General features: G+C 45.3%; 1 protein-coding gene across 4 annotated transcripts in view; it reads right to left on the bottom strand.

Moving 5' to 3' along the window:
* Window positions 1-16,472, bottom strand: part of LOC135493942 (E3 ubiquitin-protein ligase HERC2-like) — a 42,854-nt gene that overhangs the window by 5,848 nt on the left and 20,534 nt on the right. For 2 of the 4 annotated variants that reach the window (XM_064781623.1, XM_064781624.1), the window contains exons 42-65: window positions 15,916-16,080; window positions 15,468-15,582; window positions 14,764-14,883; window positions 14,282-14,390; window positions 13,874-14,010; window positions 13,455-13,645; window positions 12,762-12,959; window positions 12,133-12,405; window positions 11,833-11,914; window positions 10,894-11,128; window positions 10,401-10,578; window positions 9,904-10,157; window positions 9,232-9,602; window positions 8,837-9,005; window positions 8,347-8,638; window positions 7,670-7,861; window positions 7,184-7,445; window positions 6,647-6,937; window positions 6,236-6,378; window positions 5,371-5,768; window positions 4,910-5,108; window positions 4,328-4,720; window positions 3,734-3,857; window positions 3,207-3,476 (exon numbers count right to left, since the gene is read on the bottom strand). In XM_064781623.1, coding sequence (XP_064637693.1) covers window positions 3,207-3,476; window positions 3,734-3,857; window positions 4,328-4,720; window positions 4,910-5,108; window positions 5,371-5,768; window positions 6,236-6,378; window positions 6,647-6,937; window positions 7,184-7,445; window positions 7,670-7,861; window positions 8,347-8,638; window positions 8,837-9,005; window positions 9,232-9,602; window positions 9,904-10,157; window positions 10,401-10,578; window positions 10,894-11,128; window positions 11,833-11,914; window positions 12,133-12,405; window positions 12,762-12,959; window positions 13,455-13,645; window positions 13,874-14,010; window positions 14,282-14,390; window positions 14,764-14,883; window positions 15,468-15,582; window positions 15,916-16,080 — 5,161 coding nt within the window. Of the gene's footprint in view, window positions 1-3,206; window positions 3,477-3,733; window positions 3,858-4,327; window positions 4,721-4,909; window positions 5,109-5,370; window positions 5,769-6,235; window positions 6,379-6,646; window positions 6,938-7,183; window positions 7,446-7,669; window positions 7,862-8,346; window positions 8,639-8,836; window positions 9,006-9,231; window positions 9,603-9,903; window positions 10,158-10,400; window positions 10,579-10,893; window positions 11,129-11,832; window positions 11,915-12,132; window positions 12,406-12,761; window positions 12,960-13,454; window positions 13,646-13,873; window positions 14,011-14,281; window positions 14,391-14,763; window positions 14,884-15,467; window positions 15,583-15,915; window positions 16,084-16,472 lie in introns of all 4 variants that reach the window. The other 2 variants (XM_064781625.1, XM_064781626.1) reach the window with 2 other exon arrangements.

The following is a 16,472-nucleotide window of genomic DNA, read 5'->3' as shown; positions in this document are numbered from 1 at the left end:
CTGGCCCATCATGGGTTAAAATGTGAAGTCGGTGATAACCTCAACATAGTTGGACTATAAATCAGCATAGTTGGACTATCAATCAGCATAGTTGGACTATCAATCAGCATAGTTGGACTATAACTATCATAGTTGGACAATAAACCCAGAACTTAACCTTTCAAAACTTTACGCCCATGTAGAAAATACATGATAAGGTGACAGACAGATTTATAGTGGCCTACTGACTGACAGTTCTGGCAGAGGTTAAATGACACAAAAAATGACCAGTTTTCCGGTCAATATCCAACAAAGGACTCAAGGAGTTTGACCTGGATTCCGCGATTTTGTTTTTTTGAGAACACCTTGAACAATATTTGCATGATAAAGACATTCACCGCCACCAGACACTTTCTGTTTCGTTTCATTAGATCAAATTTGTCTCATCTTGATGAGGATTTAAAGCGCTTTATACGAAAGCAAACGTTCTCCGTGGATTATATGAAGAAGTCGAAAACGAAGACAAAGACGAAGTATACAAATTCATAATCTAATGAAAGACATAATCCAGTCTTCTGGAGCCGACGAGTTAGATAGGTGATATAACTGACATCAAAATGGGAACTTATCATATCAGTGCTGCCATAATCATATGCAAAATGTTCACACAAGAAACACGTCAGGGGCAGGATGGCCCCGACTATATGTTGCATAACTGCTTACGACTCTTATTCATCAGTGTATTGTACGCAAGCTTCTCTTCCGGACAGCAACCTTACAACACCCTTGATATCATCCTGGCCGGTTTATTCTGTCTAATTGCCAAACCAATACAATTTGATGGGTCTTTCTCCAACATCTTGATAAAATGTGTAATTATTCTTGCTTTATTCTTCTCACTGGGTCATAAATTTATCGTCATTGTGATGGGACCTACAGTCATCATTGAGATGATACACACCACATATCAGACGAAACTGGGAACGGCCCAATTTCAACCACAAAACATCTTTCTATGACAACATTATCTACTTTGTTGCTGCTTATCACCTCTTGGAGGAAGGACCCGCTGGATACTTCAGTGTTGCTTTGGCTATGTTCTTGAGCAGCAAATACGCACCACTCTGTGCAGTCTGTCTAGTTCTTCCAATCGTGGCAATTCGTGTAGTTGAGGACGCCAGCAGATTACTTTCGGCCAAAGACTTCCTTTACATCATACCAGGATTTTGCTACTGCTTGTGGGAAAAGGTTTTAAGGTGAGAAATGGTTGCCCCTGTTCTTACAGGTTCTTACAACCTTACAGGGCCATATTGACGTAAAACATATGTCACGACCTGTAAGGGCGGTGCCGGTTCATTCAATACCTTCTAGTAGCCCTTCGCTCCTTTATCAAACTTGCGAGGTGATTTTTAATGTTAGAGCCCTCTCCTCATGCCCAAAAGAAGTTTTTAGGCAAAAACTGACATCAGACACATTTGGGGGCAACCCAAACATCGAAATTGGACATCATGTCAGAAATGAAATGGCCAGGGCCATTGTGCTCACCTCATGTGGAGGAAAGATGGATAAAGAGCATGGTCTTGTGTCATGTAGTGTTAGGTTTGATGTAGGTCCAAGCAATTACAATTTCCCCAAAATGGCCAATTTACAGTACATTCGACCTCTGTGACCTTGAAAAGTAGGTCAAATCAAAGAAGACCCGGGTGACACATTGAATGGTTGTTAGAATTAGATGTACCTATGATATAAAATTGGTGCCAATCGGGCAAGTCATTACTAGGAATAATGGCATTTTGAAGAATTTAGGATTTGGCCCCCTCCCTGGAGGCCAAACGGCAAATCAGATCGCACCAAACTTCGGTACCTGAGATCACCTGACCAAGGGGTACATGTGTACTTAATTTGTGATCAATAGTCATTGCAGTTAAGAAACGTGCCATAGTTACGGCCTGACGGCGAGTTTACGCCATTTGACCTCTGTGACCTTGACAAGAAGGTCAAATTAAAAACCTGTGTGACATATACTGTATGGTGGTTAGATGTACCCATGATATCAAATTGGTGGCAATCGGGCAAGAAGTTAAGGAATAATCACATTTTTAAGGTTTTTGGATTTTGCCCCCTGGTGGTCAAGTGGTGAATCATATTGGACCAAACTTTGGTCCCTGAGATCACCTGACTAAGGGGTAAATGTGTACCAAATTTGGTATCAATAGTCATTGCAGTTTAGAAACGTGCCATCGTTACATCCTAACGGCTAATTTACACCATTTGACCTCTGTGACCTTGAAAAGGAGGTCAAATCAAAAACCCGGAGGATATATGATGCACCTTTGCTAGAAGTACCTACCATATTTTTTTCAAAATTTCCCGACTACTATTAAGGGAGATATTGCATATTTTCACTTTTAACGTTTGGCCCCCTGGTGGCCAAACCATGAAACGAATCGGACCGAAACTTAGTCTCCCAGGTGTCATTACATAAGGGTACATGTGTACCAAGTTTCAACTCAATAGCTCTAACAGTTACGAAACGTGCCCTGCTAACGGACGACGGACGACGACGACGACGACGACGACGACGACGACGACGACGACGACGACGACGACGACGACGACGGACGACGGACGCCACGGTATGGGATAAGCTCACCTCTGCTAAGAGGTGAGCTAAAAAGCTACATCTCAGGAACAGGTGGATGTACTGACAAGCGGTTTTCATGAGCAGAAACTAGAGAAAATCGAAGAAAGTTTTCTTCGCGTCGTGTGATGTTTACTCTCAATGTCAAGGTCATGACATGGTAGGCGAGACATGTCTCAACTTATGCATCACTCTTACAATTTCAGATCAAAAAGGATGATGATCATTCGAGATGAACCTCAGGACCCCGAATACAACTAAATGGGAGTTCACATATAACTCGCAACTGGTCAGGCGAATTTGAGCAGCAATCCGAGATAGACACATTTCCGAAAATTCTATGTTAGTATCATAGCAATGAATTCGAATATTATCAACTCAAACGGGTCTCTGGAATACGGTGCTCCTTTTAGTACTTTCAACACCACAGTCAGCAGAAGTCAGAACAAAAATGCGCATGTGCATTGACAAGCAACCAAGGTACCCAAGCAGTGACAAAGGTGTACATATTCTTGAGCATGTGTAACCGGCTGCAAAATCTCGAAATTTTGTCTGATTCAAAGCCGTATTGTCATCATGCACTTACCAGTGTCAGTGCAAGCGACACAGTGCAGCGACCCGCAAGCGATCTGGACAACCTTCTTCCCAGCCAGGGCCGTCACCCGCCTCGGTCGTCTCACGTGGTCGTCAGTCCCATGACCCAGGCGGTGGTAGTCGCCCTTCCCCCACGTGTAGACTGCACCCGACTTTGTCAAGGCAACAGAGAACTGGGAGCCACACTCGACCTTGCAGACCCCCACGCCTTGCAGGGAGTCGATCTTGGAGGGGACTTTGCAGCCATCACTTCCCCCTCGACCTGCAACGACAAAGAAACTCTAAACTGATTTTGCGGTGAAAGCTTTTATAACTTTTAAGTGCCAGAAATGGGTAGATTTACAATTGAGTTAATTCATTTGGTGGGATTGGTTTTAAACCACGATTTTTTTAAAAGGTGAAAATTTCTCATCTAAAAGATGAGCAAGTCGGTATAAGACTATTTCAATCGATTTCATGGATGTACGGGGTTATAGACCAGATCAGTACTGCCTCTTATCAACTGCTGGCCATTCTCACCAAGCTTTCCGTAGTCGCCATCCCCCCATGACCAAGCCGTGTCGTCATCGGTCAGACACAGCGTCTGCGCGTCACCACTACCACAAGCCACGTCAATCACGCGATGACCCTTTAATGCTTCAACCTGAAAACAAACATTGTCGTTAAAAGAATCGGTACATATTGTTTGTATACATTTGAGATTTCGATTTTATGATTCATTTTCTTAACTTAGTTGTTAATTGATTAAATATTAACATAGTACTAACAAACAGGTGGTGGTATATCTAAGAAATTTTATGAATATCGATCCCGCTGGCCTAGTGGTTAGGCGTCCGACTCGTAAAGGGAAGTTTGAAGGTTCGAGGCCAACTGAAAACCTCTTTCTGATGCAGCCCGCTGGTTGCCACCAGCTGGTTAGATATAGGGTACAAACTGCCTTCTCGCCAGACACCTGGTATTAGAGTTGGGAGTTTGAAAGTAAAGAGTGTCTTATCAGCCAAAGTTGTCTGGCCCTTTCATTAGTTGTGACACTACAACAAAAAAACTTTACTTATCGAATACGTATTGTAGTCTAGTTTGATAAACGTGAACTGAAATCATAAGTTGCCTCACCATTTTAGGTTTAGACTGATCCTCACTATCGCCGTGGCCTAGCCGTCCATATCTTCCCTTCCCCCACGTGTACAGCTCCCCGTTGGCCGTTAAAGCGGCGCTGTGGGCGCCACCTGCGGCAATATCAACGACATCTTTCCCCTGGAGCCCCTCAATCACCCGAGGGCGATCGCAAGGACTCCTGTTCCCGTGTCCTAACTTCCCATCCTCAGCCTCGCCCCAGGAGTAAACCTCGCCCTCGGCTGACAGCGCCAGGCAGTGTTTCCCGCCAGAGTTGACGGCCACTTTCTTTATGAAGACGTGTTGGATTGATTCCAGGAGGGTAGGTGTTGCCACCGAGTCCATTCCACCGATACCAAGCCGGCCACCTGCACCGTAACCTGTGGCGTAGATCTGAAAAAGATATTGCCTCGTGTGATAGAAATGATGCAGGTCTGCCTGCTGAACCATAGAGCTCATCGGTCATAACCGAAATGGAAAGAGGGTAACTCATCAAAGAGTGACTGAAATTGGTTCAAACAACAGACTTTATCTTTATCTTTAGGTTATTCAAGAAACGATTTCTTGGAATCATCAAGTTACCTTTCCATCTCCAGTGACTGCAAACAACGTCTGCTCGCCTCCAGCCAGCTGGACCGGGCGCATCCCGGCCAGCGCCTCACAGCTAACTGGCAGCTTAACCTTGGCCCCTTCCACACCGCCCAACTGTCCACGGTGGTTGTGGCCCCAGCCCCAGATCTGGCCACTGCCTCCCCAAGACAGCGTCCAGTCATCCGGTTGTCTGAAATATCAAGAACACACATGAATTTATTGATGTTTATATTGAGAGAACCTATCTCGAGGCATCTTCAAAGAAAGTGACAACCCTCCCACCGACCCAAACTGATGATAGGGGCAGCAGTAGCACAGTGGAAGAGTGTCAGCCTCATGATCAAGAAGTCGTGGGTTCGACACCCGGCAGAGTCACTGCCTAGTTCCGCTGCTGGTCAAGTTCAGGTGAGTGCCTTCTGGTTGCTCCTTGAAACCCCAGATTGATTTCTTACCTATTGAGCCAGATGAGTAACTGCTCATCCTGCTCCTGGTGATAAATATCATGATTGTTATGATCTTGATTCAGCTCCTCTCCGTCTGCCGATATCTCCATGACCTTCTTCATGACCTCGCCGGTGAATGCCGGCGGGGGCGCTGTCCGCTTCTCCAAGGACACGGAGACGCGTGCCGCCATGCAATACCGCCGAAACCACGCCCACTTATGAGCCTCTTGACACGTCGGTAGACAATCTAAGCACAGATCGCACGCCAGTGCCACGAGGACTTTAAAGAATGGACTGTGCATGAGGTGTTTCCCGCTGCGAACGATGGGGTCTTCGTACTCGTACTGGCGTTGCAGGGCATCGGGGAGACTCTTGACGAGGGAGGCGAGGGCAGTGTCATTAAATGCCTAGGAAGGAAACAGAAAAAGTTACCAATATCCATTTGGAACAAGTTTACAATGCTCATCATTGCCCAAAAAAGGTCGTCAATTGACAAAATAAGTGCCATTTTTCAATGGATTTATTATTGAATGTAATCAAACTACCAGTGCATCATTTCCGTCCAGGATTGTAAATTTTAACCATCCATTTCAAAAACCAGTTTCCGTTCAAATCAATGCACAGTTTGGTATCTTTTGATATCAATTGACAGAATACTTGCGAGTGGGCTGGTAAAACAAATCACTTGACCAGACCAAGCCACTACATACTTTTGTCAAAGAGCTATCCATGTGATCTCAGGTACTGCCCTTGTTCAATACATGGAGTCACATTTATCAAACAAATATAGTCCTTACATATTTTGGCACTTTTCTGTTGGACTACTATAAAGCCTTTTGCTTTGAATTTTCAAAAATAATAAGACGAAACTCACTAAAGAAGGAGATCTAGGTAACTCAGGTTCAGGGCTTTCTGCGGCCGGGCTGGACAACAGGGCACTGATATCAAGACCGGCACCAAAGTTGGTCGAGATCAAAGACCGCAGCTTCTGAAGTGCCCACATCCGCTGGCTTGCACCTGAAAGGGAGTAAAGCGAATTCCAATTTAAACTGGGAGGATTTTCTAAACTTGGCAAACTGATAGCACCATTGGAAGACTTTAGATGCAACAGTGACTCTAATAGTTTTTTTGCATAAAAGTGACACCTTATTAAGTCAATAATTATCGAAGCAAATTAAAGGGAGACTACAGACAGGAGCCAAAAGGACATTTTCACAAAAATTTAAGGGTGCGAAATTATAAGGCGTTTACTGTAGCCAAGTACTAAAAGGGTTAAAGTCCTCACCTAATGAGCTGAGTTGAGCACACGACGCAAGTGCTGCCGCTAATCTCGGCATAATATTACGATCCGACGACACCTCGAGTCTAAAGTCCAACAAGCACATGACCAGCTCGATCGAAGGTCGTGACAACACCGTCCTGTCACTAAGCATGTCCATCGGGGCAGCGGCGGGCATTATGGGATAGACGGTGAATCGCCAGCCCCAGCCGTTCACGGAGCCGTCGCTGGTGAATTTCCACTTGAGCTCATCACCAGTGAGCCGGAGTTCTTGGGACCAGTCAGACCATTCTCGACCTAGAAAAAATATAAAAGGAGATTTGAATCATCTGTTTGGACTAACACCATTCGTTAGTTTCATCACCATTATCTTGAATTTGCCGTTACTTTTCTGAGCAATTACTCCGGCACTCTTGAGTATCAAGGAGCAGGAGAACTGCCTATAGTCTCATGCTGACGGGGGGTTGAACCAGAGACCACATGACCACTATTCACGAGACCTGAACCACTACACCACCACAACTCTCTAACAAACTTTAATACCTGATCTTATGGAGACAGTTCTCCCAGACGCGTCCATGATAGTAAGCGGGTCATGTCTTCGCTCCGTCGAGCACTGATGGTCGAATTCAACGCGCAAACCCTCGGCCCCAGGAATCCTAACATGGCCGCTGAGCGATGTGTCGTCTGTGTATGGATGCGGGCTCTCCTGAACGCTCGGATGGGCCGAGCAGCGCACTGATTCGTTGTCAACGGCAACATCTTCAAGTTCCGTCACGCACAGTTCAAGTAACATCTCAGCAACCTGAAATAAATAGACAAAAATTACTGTGAACTATGAATTTCCCGAAACGCTAAAATTTGGTGAATTTCGGTCAAATTGAAAATAAGTGACCAATTTTGAACCAAATCCAGCGTCCATAATAAAGAGGGTGTTCTAAGTAGGGAGGTGTCCGCTAAGGGAGGTTCCACTGAATCTATCACACATCTCTAAATCTGAACACTGAAGAAGAAGACAGATTGTAATACCTGTGGGAAAGTCTTCCCAAGAGCTGTGAGAACATTAGAGATCGCCTGTCGTCCTACTTCCCCGGCTCTACCGGCCACAGCTAACTTCAAGAGGTCAACAAGTACGCGTGCGTCGTCTGCTGTCAGCATCTTGGTGAAGTCATCAAGGTCGGTATTGTACGAGGGCGGGTCTCCTTCCTTCGTGCTCGTCACCTGTAAAGCATCATGGGTAAAGATTGGGATTAGCAACAGAATGAAGTAGGTCTTCTTGTCTGCTTCTTCAGAGTTTGCTCGGCACTTGGTGGTGGTATTCCTCCCCAAGGCGGGATGAGCGTTTTGTGTGACGATACGGTTTAGATGCCAATTGGTATATTGGCCTAGTGACTTCGACTTTGGCCAGAGGTAGAGTCCACGCAAGCTACTCATGTTTCTCACTTGGTGGGGTCTTTAACCTGCCCTGGCATAGACATCAGATACAAGGAACCTCGGTTTTAAGTCTCATTCAAAGGACTGTGAAGAGCCAGGAGTTCCTTGAAAGCCACGCCGGTTCATCCAGAAATCCTTGGTTCTCCCCAAGATCGAAACCAGGCCATATTGCGTGGTAGCCAGCAGTGTTAACCACTAGACTATGAGGCTTCTAGCTCAATTTCTAAATTGTCATTCCTGAATCACGCTCTTGCTAAAATAGCGGTACCAACCTGCTCTGCTGACGTTATCGTCTCCGCCACAATACTAGTCGCTGGCGATGCCTTGGCAAGATCGTGGAACGAATGCATCGAGTCATGGCCGCTGCTGGTCATCTCTGCCATGGCAGTCTCCGTTATCGACACGGTCACTTCCTCCAGAACGAGGCCCGTCGGTGGCCCACGCGGGCTATCAGCAGGGCTGACCAATGGCGTTACGCTAGTTGGCGTGACTGTGTATAGTTTCGTTGTTTCGGTGACAGGGACGTTATCGGGCTCCTTCATCAGAGATTTGACGACAGCATCTCTGAAAGCAACGGCACAAAGATACTTTGAAAAGTGCACATTGGTTTGTAGCTTCTCATAACATGTCAAGACTTCATCAAGGTTTTGCTAAAACACATCTCGAAATCACACACAAGATAAAAGAATTGCATAAAATCACACCAAACTCTAGATTATTTGATGATCTACGTCAAAAGATCGAAAATTTCTCATCGCTCACCTGGCGTATATGATCTGTAAGGCAGTCAAGATTTGAGCCAGTGCCTGTTGTTTGTCTCCATTCGTCTCCAGCGACAGGATGATCTTGGCCAGGGACGGCCGGTTGGATTTCGTCTGGTTGTTGTTGGGGGCAGGGTCGACGGGACCCTCCTCCACTGGCTCAGTGATACCTGAAAGTCAAGAATTTTATTGATAAGAAACGAAACGTGACCAGACCATTTTTGTACAATAGCAAGTATACACTATGAGTTAATCATCATTATTTCATCAAGAGAAATATCAGAGGGAGACGAGTTTGAAATAGAAGAGGCTATCCAACAATCACTGCATAATGCAAGGGAACAGAAATGTCAGGGTGAAACTAATAGTACATGTAATTGAATCTAGTCGACTCACCTAAAAGGGTAGACCCAAGAGGGTCCCTCAGAGTGGAGAAGAGTACTGGTTCATGAGTAGCCGGGGTGGAGAGATCTGTCGTAGCCCAGCAGATGCTGTGAGATGACCCGCACGCCACTTTTGTGATCTTATACCCTTCCAGGTTGTGCACCAATGCTGGTTTACGGTTGACGGCAGTCGTTCCGTTTCCTTGTTGGCCGTGGTCATTGTCTCCCCAGGCATAGACCTGTCCGGTGTCCGTCACAGCCAGACAATGCAGTGCCCCGACGGCAACATGGACAATCTTCTTCCCCTTCAAGCTCTCCACTTGCTGGGGTTTCCGTACATGGGCATCCGTCCCGTGACCTAGCCGGAAGTAATCACCCTTACCCCTGAAAAAAACGGAAACCAAATTCATTAAGTTGTGCGTGCGATTTATTTCTGGTAGTCTGCTAGTCGTTTCAAAGTCAATACTGCATTTATTTTTATCTCTGGCCTGTTTTTATCTCAGACAAAGTCTAACTGATGAATTGTTGTTCAAACAGATTATATGATCAACTTTTCATCAAATTTTTTTCCCACCAACATCTTAGTTTTTGAAAAAAACCTTGCAAATAGGTGTCATCTGCTCAAACCTGGGATTGAATGAGTCAAATCTGGTTTCACTGAAGAATCAATCTTGTGTTTACTCACCAGGTCCAAACTTGTCCAGATTTCGTCAATGCCAATGAAAACTGCGCACCGCACTCAATCTGGCAGACGCCCAAGCCATTCAATCTCTCCACGGCATGAGGTACGCTACAGCCCTCACTGCCTCCGCGGCCGAGCTTCCCAAAGTCGCCATCACCCCAAGAGAACACGATACCTTCATCCGTCAGGGCTAATGTCTGAGCGTCACGGCTTCCACAGGCGATCTGGACCACCCGCTGGCCGGCTAAAGCTTTCACCTTGAAGGGGAGAAAACATTACCGGTACACTGAATTATATATTCTCAGGGTCTTAAAGTTCCTTCTTTAGTTCGGTCAGAATGCCCTTTCAAATGATAGCAAACGTTGGAAAACAGGGCCACAAATTTGTCGGATTTGAAGAAGAGGTCTCGTCTAGGACTTAAAGACTTTAATCCTAAACATTTCTTGATCAGAAATCAGATGAATTGCAGAACGAAAATGACAACCAACACCCTTACTAACCTGTTTCGGCCTCAGCTGCGTGGTATTATCACCATGCCCTAATCGGCCGTATTCGCCCAGTCCCCAGGTATAGAGGTCGCCATTGGATATGATTGCCGCGCTGTGAGAGCTACCGCACGCAATGTCTCTCACCCGCTTTGCCCTGAGAGCCTCTATCAGCCGCGGCTTATCACAGTTCCTACAAATGAATATGCAGACGTTTTTATTTGTCGATAAAAGCATGTATCATGAGAATTGATTGGCCCATTTCACCACCATCTCTACCAGCTAGGCACCAATTTACTCCTGGGTTGAGAGAAGAAAGTGGGGTTAAGTTCCTCGCTCAAGGACACAAGTGCCTTGGTCGAGGCCCTGTCAGTAGAAAAATCTTCATTATCAATCTATCATCAGATATTTCAACAGACAATTCGGGGATAAGTCGATTTGTAAACTCTAACTTGAGGAGGCTGTCAACGACAACATATGAATTATTTCCACAGAACTCACTACTCACATTCGACTAAAGTGTCCAAGTTTCCCATCGTCGCCTTCTCCCCACGAGAAAACCTTCCCATCCACCGTCAGTGCCATCGCATGGCGGCCCCCGGAATGCACTGCGACTTTCTTGATGATGTATTGGCTGAGAGACGTCAGCTGGCGTGGCACGGAGACATTGCCAGTGCTGATGCCAAGGCCAAGGCGACCATTGGTGGCCTCACCACAGGCATAAACTTTACCCTCTTGAGTCACTGGAAAGACAAATGGATGGTTTAGCTGATTGGGACACCTGTTATCAAGTGAAGGACGCAAAATTGTTGTAAAACGGTAAAAGTCCAAGGAGCCTCATGGCCTAGTGGTTTACACTGCTGGCCACCACACAATAGGGCCCGGGTTCGATCCCGGGGAAAACCCAGGATCATATGTCTGGATGAACCGGCGTGGCTTTCAAGGAACTAAAATTCCTGGCTCTTCACAGTCCTTCGAATGAGACTCAAAACCGAGGTTCCTTGTACCTGGTGTCTATGCCAGGGCAAGCTAAGACCCCACCAAGTGAGAAACATGAGTAGCTTGCGTGGACTCTATCTCTCTCGCCAAAGTCGGACCACTAGGCCAATAAACCCAATTGGCGCCTAACCATAGTGGCACGCAGGATACGCTCATCCCGCCTTGGAGGAGGATTACTCCTAGGAGAATGACCCCTCCAAGTGCAGAGCGAACACTGAAGAAGAAGAAGAAGGTAAAAGTCCAATGCCGTACATGTGCATTGTATACTTCTTACTTCTTTCTGCTTGCAGCTGAGGTAGACAGAAATGAACATTACCATAGTGTAGTTACTATACAAAGTCACAGAAACTTGGACTCAGAGTATACCAAATTGGGGAAAGATGGAGATCTGAAAAGATTTTCAGTAATATATACTCCACACCACTGTGAGAGGAAAGAAATAACTCACCACAGAATAGGCTCTTTGAGCCACCAGCAATCTGGACACATTTGAGGGACGACAGCGTATCGTTTAGGCCAGGAATCTTGATCTGAAAATCAAAGTCAAATCGTCTTGAATAATTTTGCCCTTCATGACAAACTTTATTGTTTTTATGCTTCAAAATAGAGAAAGGAACCTAGTAATTAGCACTCGCTTTTAAAACTATAGTAAAGGACTCTCCAAAATAATGAACGAATCTTGAAAAGCCAATTTTGTGAGGGGCGGCCAGAGCCCTGCTTGATCTCTCAAAAAGGTAGGCAGACCTACCTTTGAGCCCTTGGGGCCTCCCAGCTGGTCCTTATCATTCAGCCCCCACACAAACACATGGGTCTGTATCTCCTTCGTTCCGGCCGGCTTTGACTTCTTCCTGAACGTCTGGGTCCGCTCTTCCTCCTCATTGTCCGACGCCAAGAAGATGAAATTTGCCGCCATATCGTCCTCGTCTGAGCGGAGACGACCTTGGATTGAAAGTCCATGGATTTTGCAGTCGATTCCACTACTCTTGCATTGGCGGATTGAAATCTCGATGAAGCGGTAATACTGAAAATGAAATGCAATTTCTTAAGGGAAGGTGAGGACTGATAAAGATATCAGAGTGCCAGACTCATATTGTCATAATCAGGAGGTGATTGGTTCAACTCTTGGAAGGAACCTCACCATTTTGTCTTTGTATTCTTGAGCAAGATACTCGATCCTAAATGGCTTCATCCTTCAAATGAGACGTGAAACCAAGGCTCCTTTTACCTGATGGAAGGGCAAGCGAAACCCCAACCAACCATCAACTGACTTACATGGTATTGATATTGGTATTCTATTTCCTGTCATCATGGATTACAATGAAATTTTTTTGAAATTTTCTCCAAATTGCCAAATTTCTTACGGTAAATTTACCATACCTCATTTATATCCTGAAGTAACACCACCATGTTGTCAGTCATGGCGATGTTGATAGTTTTTAGTTCCTTCACAGTTGCCAAGGTGTCGCCACCGCTGACAACGACCAGTGACGGCATGTAGCTTGAGTCGGATGGCTCCACTCGCATGAAGAGGCGGTTCAACAGGATATCTGTTTGGACTTCCAATCTGATCCAGTGCTGAAAGTATACAAGAACAAAAATGATATCAACTGGGACTATCATGCCTCAAAATAGAGATTGGCAACATCCTCATGCTTCACATTTATTCCCCAGGCTATCCTGAAATCATTTAATAGAGCCCTGATGGACTGCTCAATCAGTGGTACAGCCTGAGCATTTCTGACCAGTCGCATACACCTGGGTGGGTAAGGCATGTGAGGCAAAGGGACCTGCCTGCAGTCTGATGATAACTACGGGGATCAAAACAGGGACCTCGTGATAGCAATCAGAGTCCCCAGGGCAAAACAGCCAATCTACCATGCAATGTGGCCTGTAGTCTACTCCACCAGAAAATGCACTCAAGACTTTTGGCCAAGGTTTGAACCAGGGGACATACCAATACCAAGGCTTGTTTCTCTGAATGGACAACATCATTAGTAATACCCCAAGCTCTTTCACGTCCTTGGGACTTAAAATAATGACTCCTGGATCGAGTGCCGAGATATTACTTACCTTGCCTTGCGACCCGGAGCTCTGCCAGTACCCACCACTGCCATCGATCAAGCGATGGGCCTGGTTCTCACGCGACGATACGGTCATTTGTTTAATGCAGCGGTGCCAGTCCTCAATCAATGAGCCGTTGGAGACTGGCGTCTGCTTGTGCTTCTGTTTGCCTGGTTTACCGACAGACACCGGGTTACCTCCTGTAATAAATATAACACCAGATTCAGATCGCACCCCTAAGGAACCTCTAAGCCGGTAAAGTTTGATGAGCACACTTTCTAACTCTTTCTATCCTGCTGAAGTGGCCTTTTAACAATGATCCAAACTTTTCACACAAGTGTCAGCCATTATCTTTTTCTCTTTCTTCCATACAGAAAACACAACACTGCCGATGACATCACGTCACACGGCATAATCAAACTACAAACCTGGATCAACGATCTTCTTGAAGGGGTGCCTGTGCGTCCGTTTCGTCTGGAAGCAATTCTCGCAGTAGTTGAAAACGGGACACGTCTTGCACCTGTAGCGAGCTCCGATGACAGGGAAAGTGTCACAACCATTACATCTGAAGGTGAAAATCACACATTATTTTGTAGTCAACTTCGTTGCACGCAAAAGTGGACTCACTGGCTAAGGTCACATCACAGGCCAGTTTACCTGGAAAAACAGGCTGAACTCGGCCCTCATCATACTGAGGAACAACTCCATTGCCTGCATCAACACGCCTTTTTAAGGTCAAGTGGCCGATGACAAACACAAAGGATTGATTGTGGCTGTGGGATGTCATTTGACTACCGTAGCTGCAGCACACAGTTTATCATATATATCACACTTACGTTACTCCAGGGTGCGTGCTTGGCACCTGCTCCACCTCAGACATGACGCCAGTCCAGTGCGCCTGCTGCGGGAAGTCCACGATGATGTCACGTCCGTCTGCTGAGAAAGCTGGAAGTAAACAAACAGGAAATGTCTGACTCTAAAGCAAGCATCAATTTGTAGCTTGTACCCCCATCCCAAGAGTATGACATGGGTTCGATTGATAGTTGCTTGAAACCAATGGTCAGGATTAGAACGTTCAAGAAGGAAAGACTCTTCAAGTTCAGCATCACATGAAAAGTACAATGTCCCCATTAGTCTCTTTAGAGGCCTATTGAGGACAGTGAGAGCCAAGTGCTTTGAGATAGGCCTGCTTCAAGGAGAAAATGTACAGAGGAAATGTGCACATGCTTCAAAAATGGTGAAAAGATATGCACAGAAGTAAGGTTATTTTGTTATTGATTAAGTCAAGAGGAATCTTACATGCCCAAAATAAATTTACCTGTCACAGTCCCGACACTCCTGTGAGTAACAGATCCCCATTTATACTTAGGCGTTGACACCGACGGTTTCACCCGCACTTTATCGCCGATTTTGATAGGTGGGCCGTGACTTATCGGCTCTGAAATAAACATAGGTTAGAGTGTTAGGCTAGGAAGCAGGGGAGTGAGCACACACTACAGACTTGACTGAGAAAAACAGTCGAGCAGCTTATTCCATTATTGACGCCGTGCCTGGGTATTAAAGCACAGGATATCTCGCCTGACCGAACATGCTGCAAGTAAACTCCAACAGAAGAATTTGTGCAAACCCAGAAGATTAGAATTATCAAAACATACTACCATGACCATTCATTTGAAAGCTCTCAATGAGCACTTTCTGATGGTACCATTTGTTAACCTATTGACTTGACCATTCATTGGAAAGCTCCCAATGAACACTTTCTGATGGTACCATTAGTAAACCTATTGACTTGACCATTCATTGGAAAGCTCCCAATGAGCACTTTCTGAAGTACCATGTGTAAACCTATTGACCTGACCATTCATTGGAAAGCTCCCAATGAGCACCTTCTGATGGTACCATTAGTAAACCTATTGACTTGACCATTCATTGGAAAGCTCCCAATGAGCACTTTCTGACACTACCTTTTGTGTCATTGAATATCTTCAATCAAAAAGGGTTAATTTAGTTCGTTTGGCTTACCCTGCGGTGATGAGAACCCGAGCAGTTCCACATGGACGTATCTGACCCAGTAGGTGCCGCCCTTACGACTCCACTCAGCCTGGATGTTGAGGTCATGCAAGCCATCTCGGTCAAGCTGTAGATAAACAAACAAACAAAATTATTCCTCCAAAAATCACCTTTTGGAATCATTTGGGCTTATCTCTGACTCGTTTAAAATGGCTAACCAGGGAACGTGGCCAACACAGACAAAAAATTTTTCTCAGAAATCAGTATCATGACCTCCCTGGGCCAATTTAACAATCACACAGTGCCGTGAAATGCATTAAAAATATTCTAGAATGTATTTAAAATCTATAAAATTGTGAAAATATGAAAATATGACTCTTTCGAAATATCATACATTATTGTGGATGCTGATAATTTTAGAGATAAAAAGTTCCAAAAAAAAAATTCTCTCAAAGTTTACCTTGGTGACCCTCCCCACGTCACCTTCATGGACCTCCTCGTACGTGCGGCAACATCTGACCATCATCGCCACCTGGATATTATCGCGGATATACATCGCATAATCATCGTTGCTGACGAAGTCTCCGCGCCGTTTATAGTTCGGTTCGATCTCTTGGCTCATCACCTGCTAAAGCGGAAGAAAATATGATCAATTTTGAGCAGACGACATCAGCCAGAAAGTAGGTCACAGTACATCAAAACTATTCGTGCTTGGACAAGAGATACATATTTTTGAATCAGACAGGACCAAGTCCCCCCAAACTGAACCTAGTCACTCCAAGATTACTAATTTGAACCCCTAGAACCTGGGCGCTATGTCCTGCCCCTTAATGCACACAATGCTGGTGGGAGGGGGGGGGACTCATTAGGTCCGGTTATCTAGGTTATGAAGCTTCAGGCTGGCAGGAATGAGGCAAATTAACATTTTGTTAGTTTTAAAACTTGCAGAAGGATAATGTTGATAGCTTCATGATGTCATCCTATATAGAATTTACTAGACACAAATTCTATATAGAA

Source organism: Lineus longissimus, chromosome 9 (assembly GCF_910592395.1).
Source record: "Lineus longissimus chromosome 9, tnLinLong1.2, whole genome shotgun sequence".
In the NCBI taxonomy this organism is placed as follows: Eukaryota; Metazoa; Nemertea; class Pilidiophora; order Heteronemertea; family Lineidae; genus Lineus; species Lineus longissimus.
Note: the sequence above shows the minus strand (reverse complement) of the source record. Positions and strands in the feature narration are given on the sequence as shown.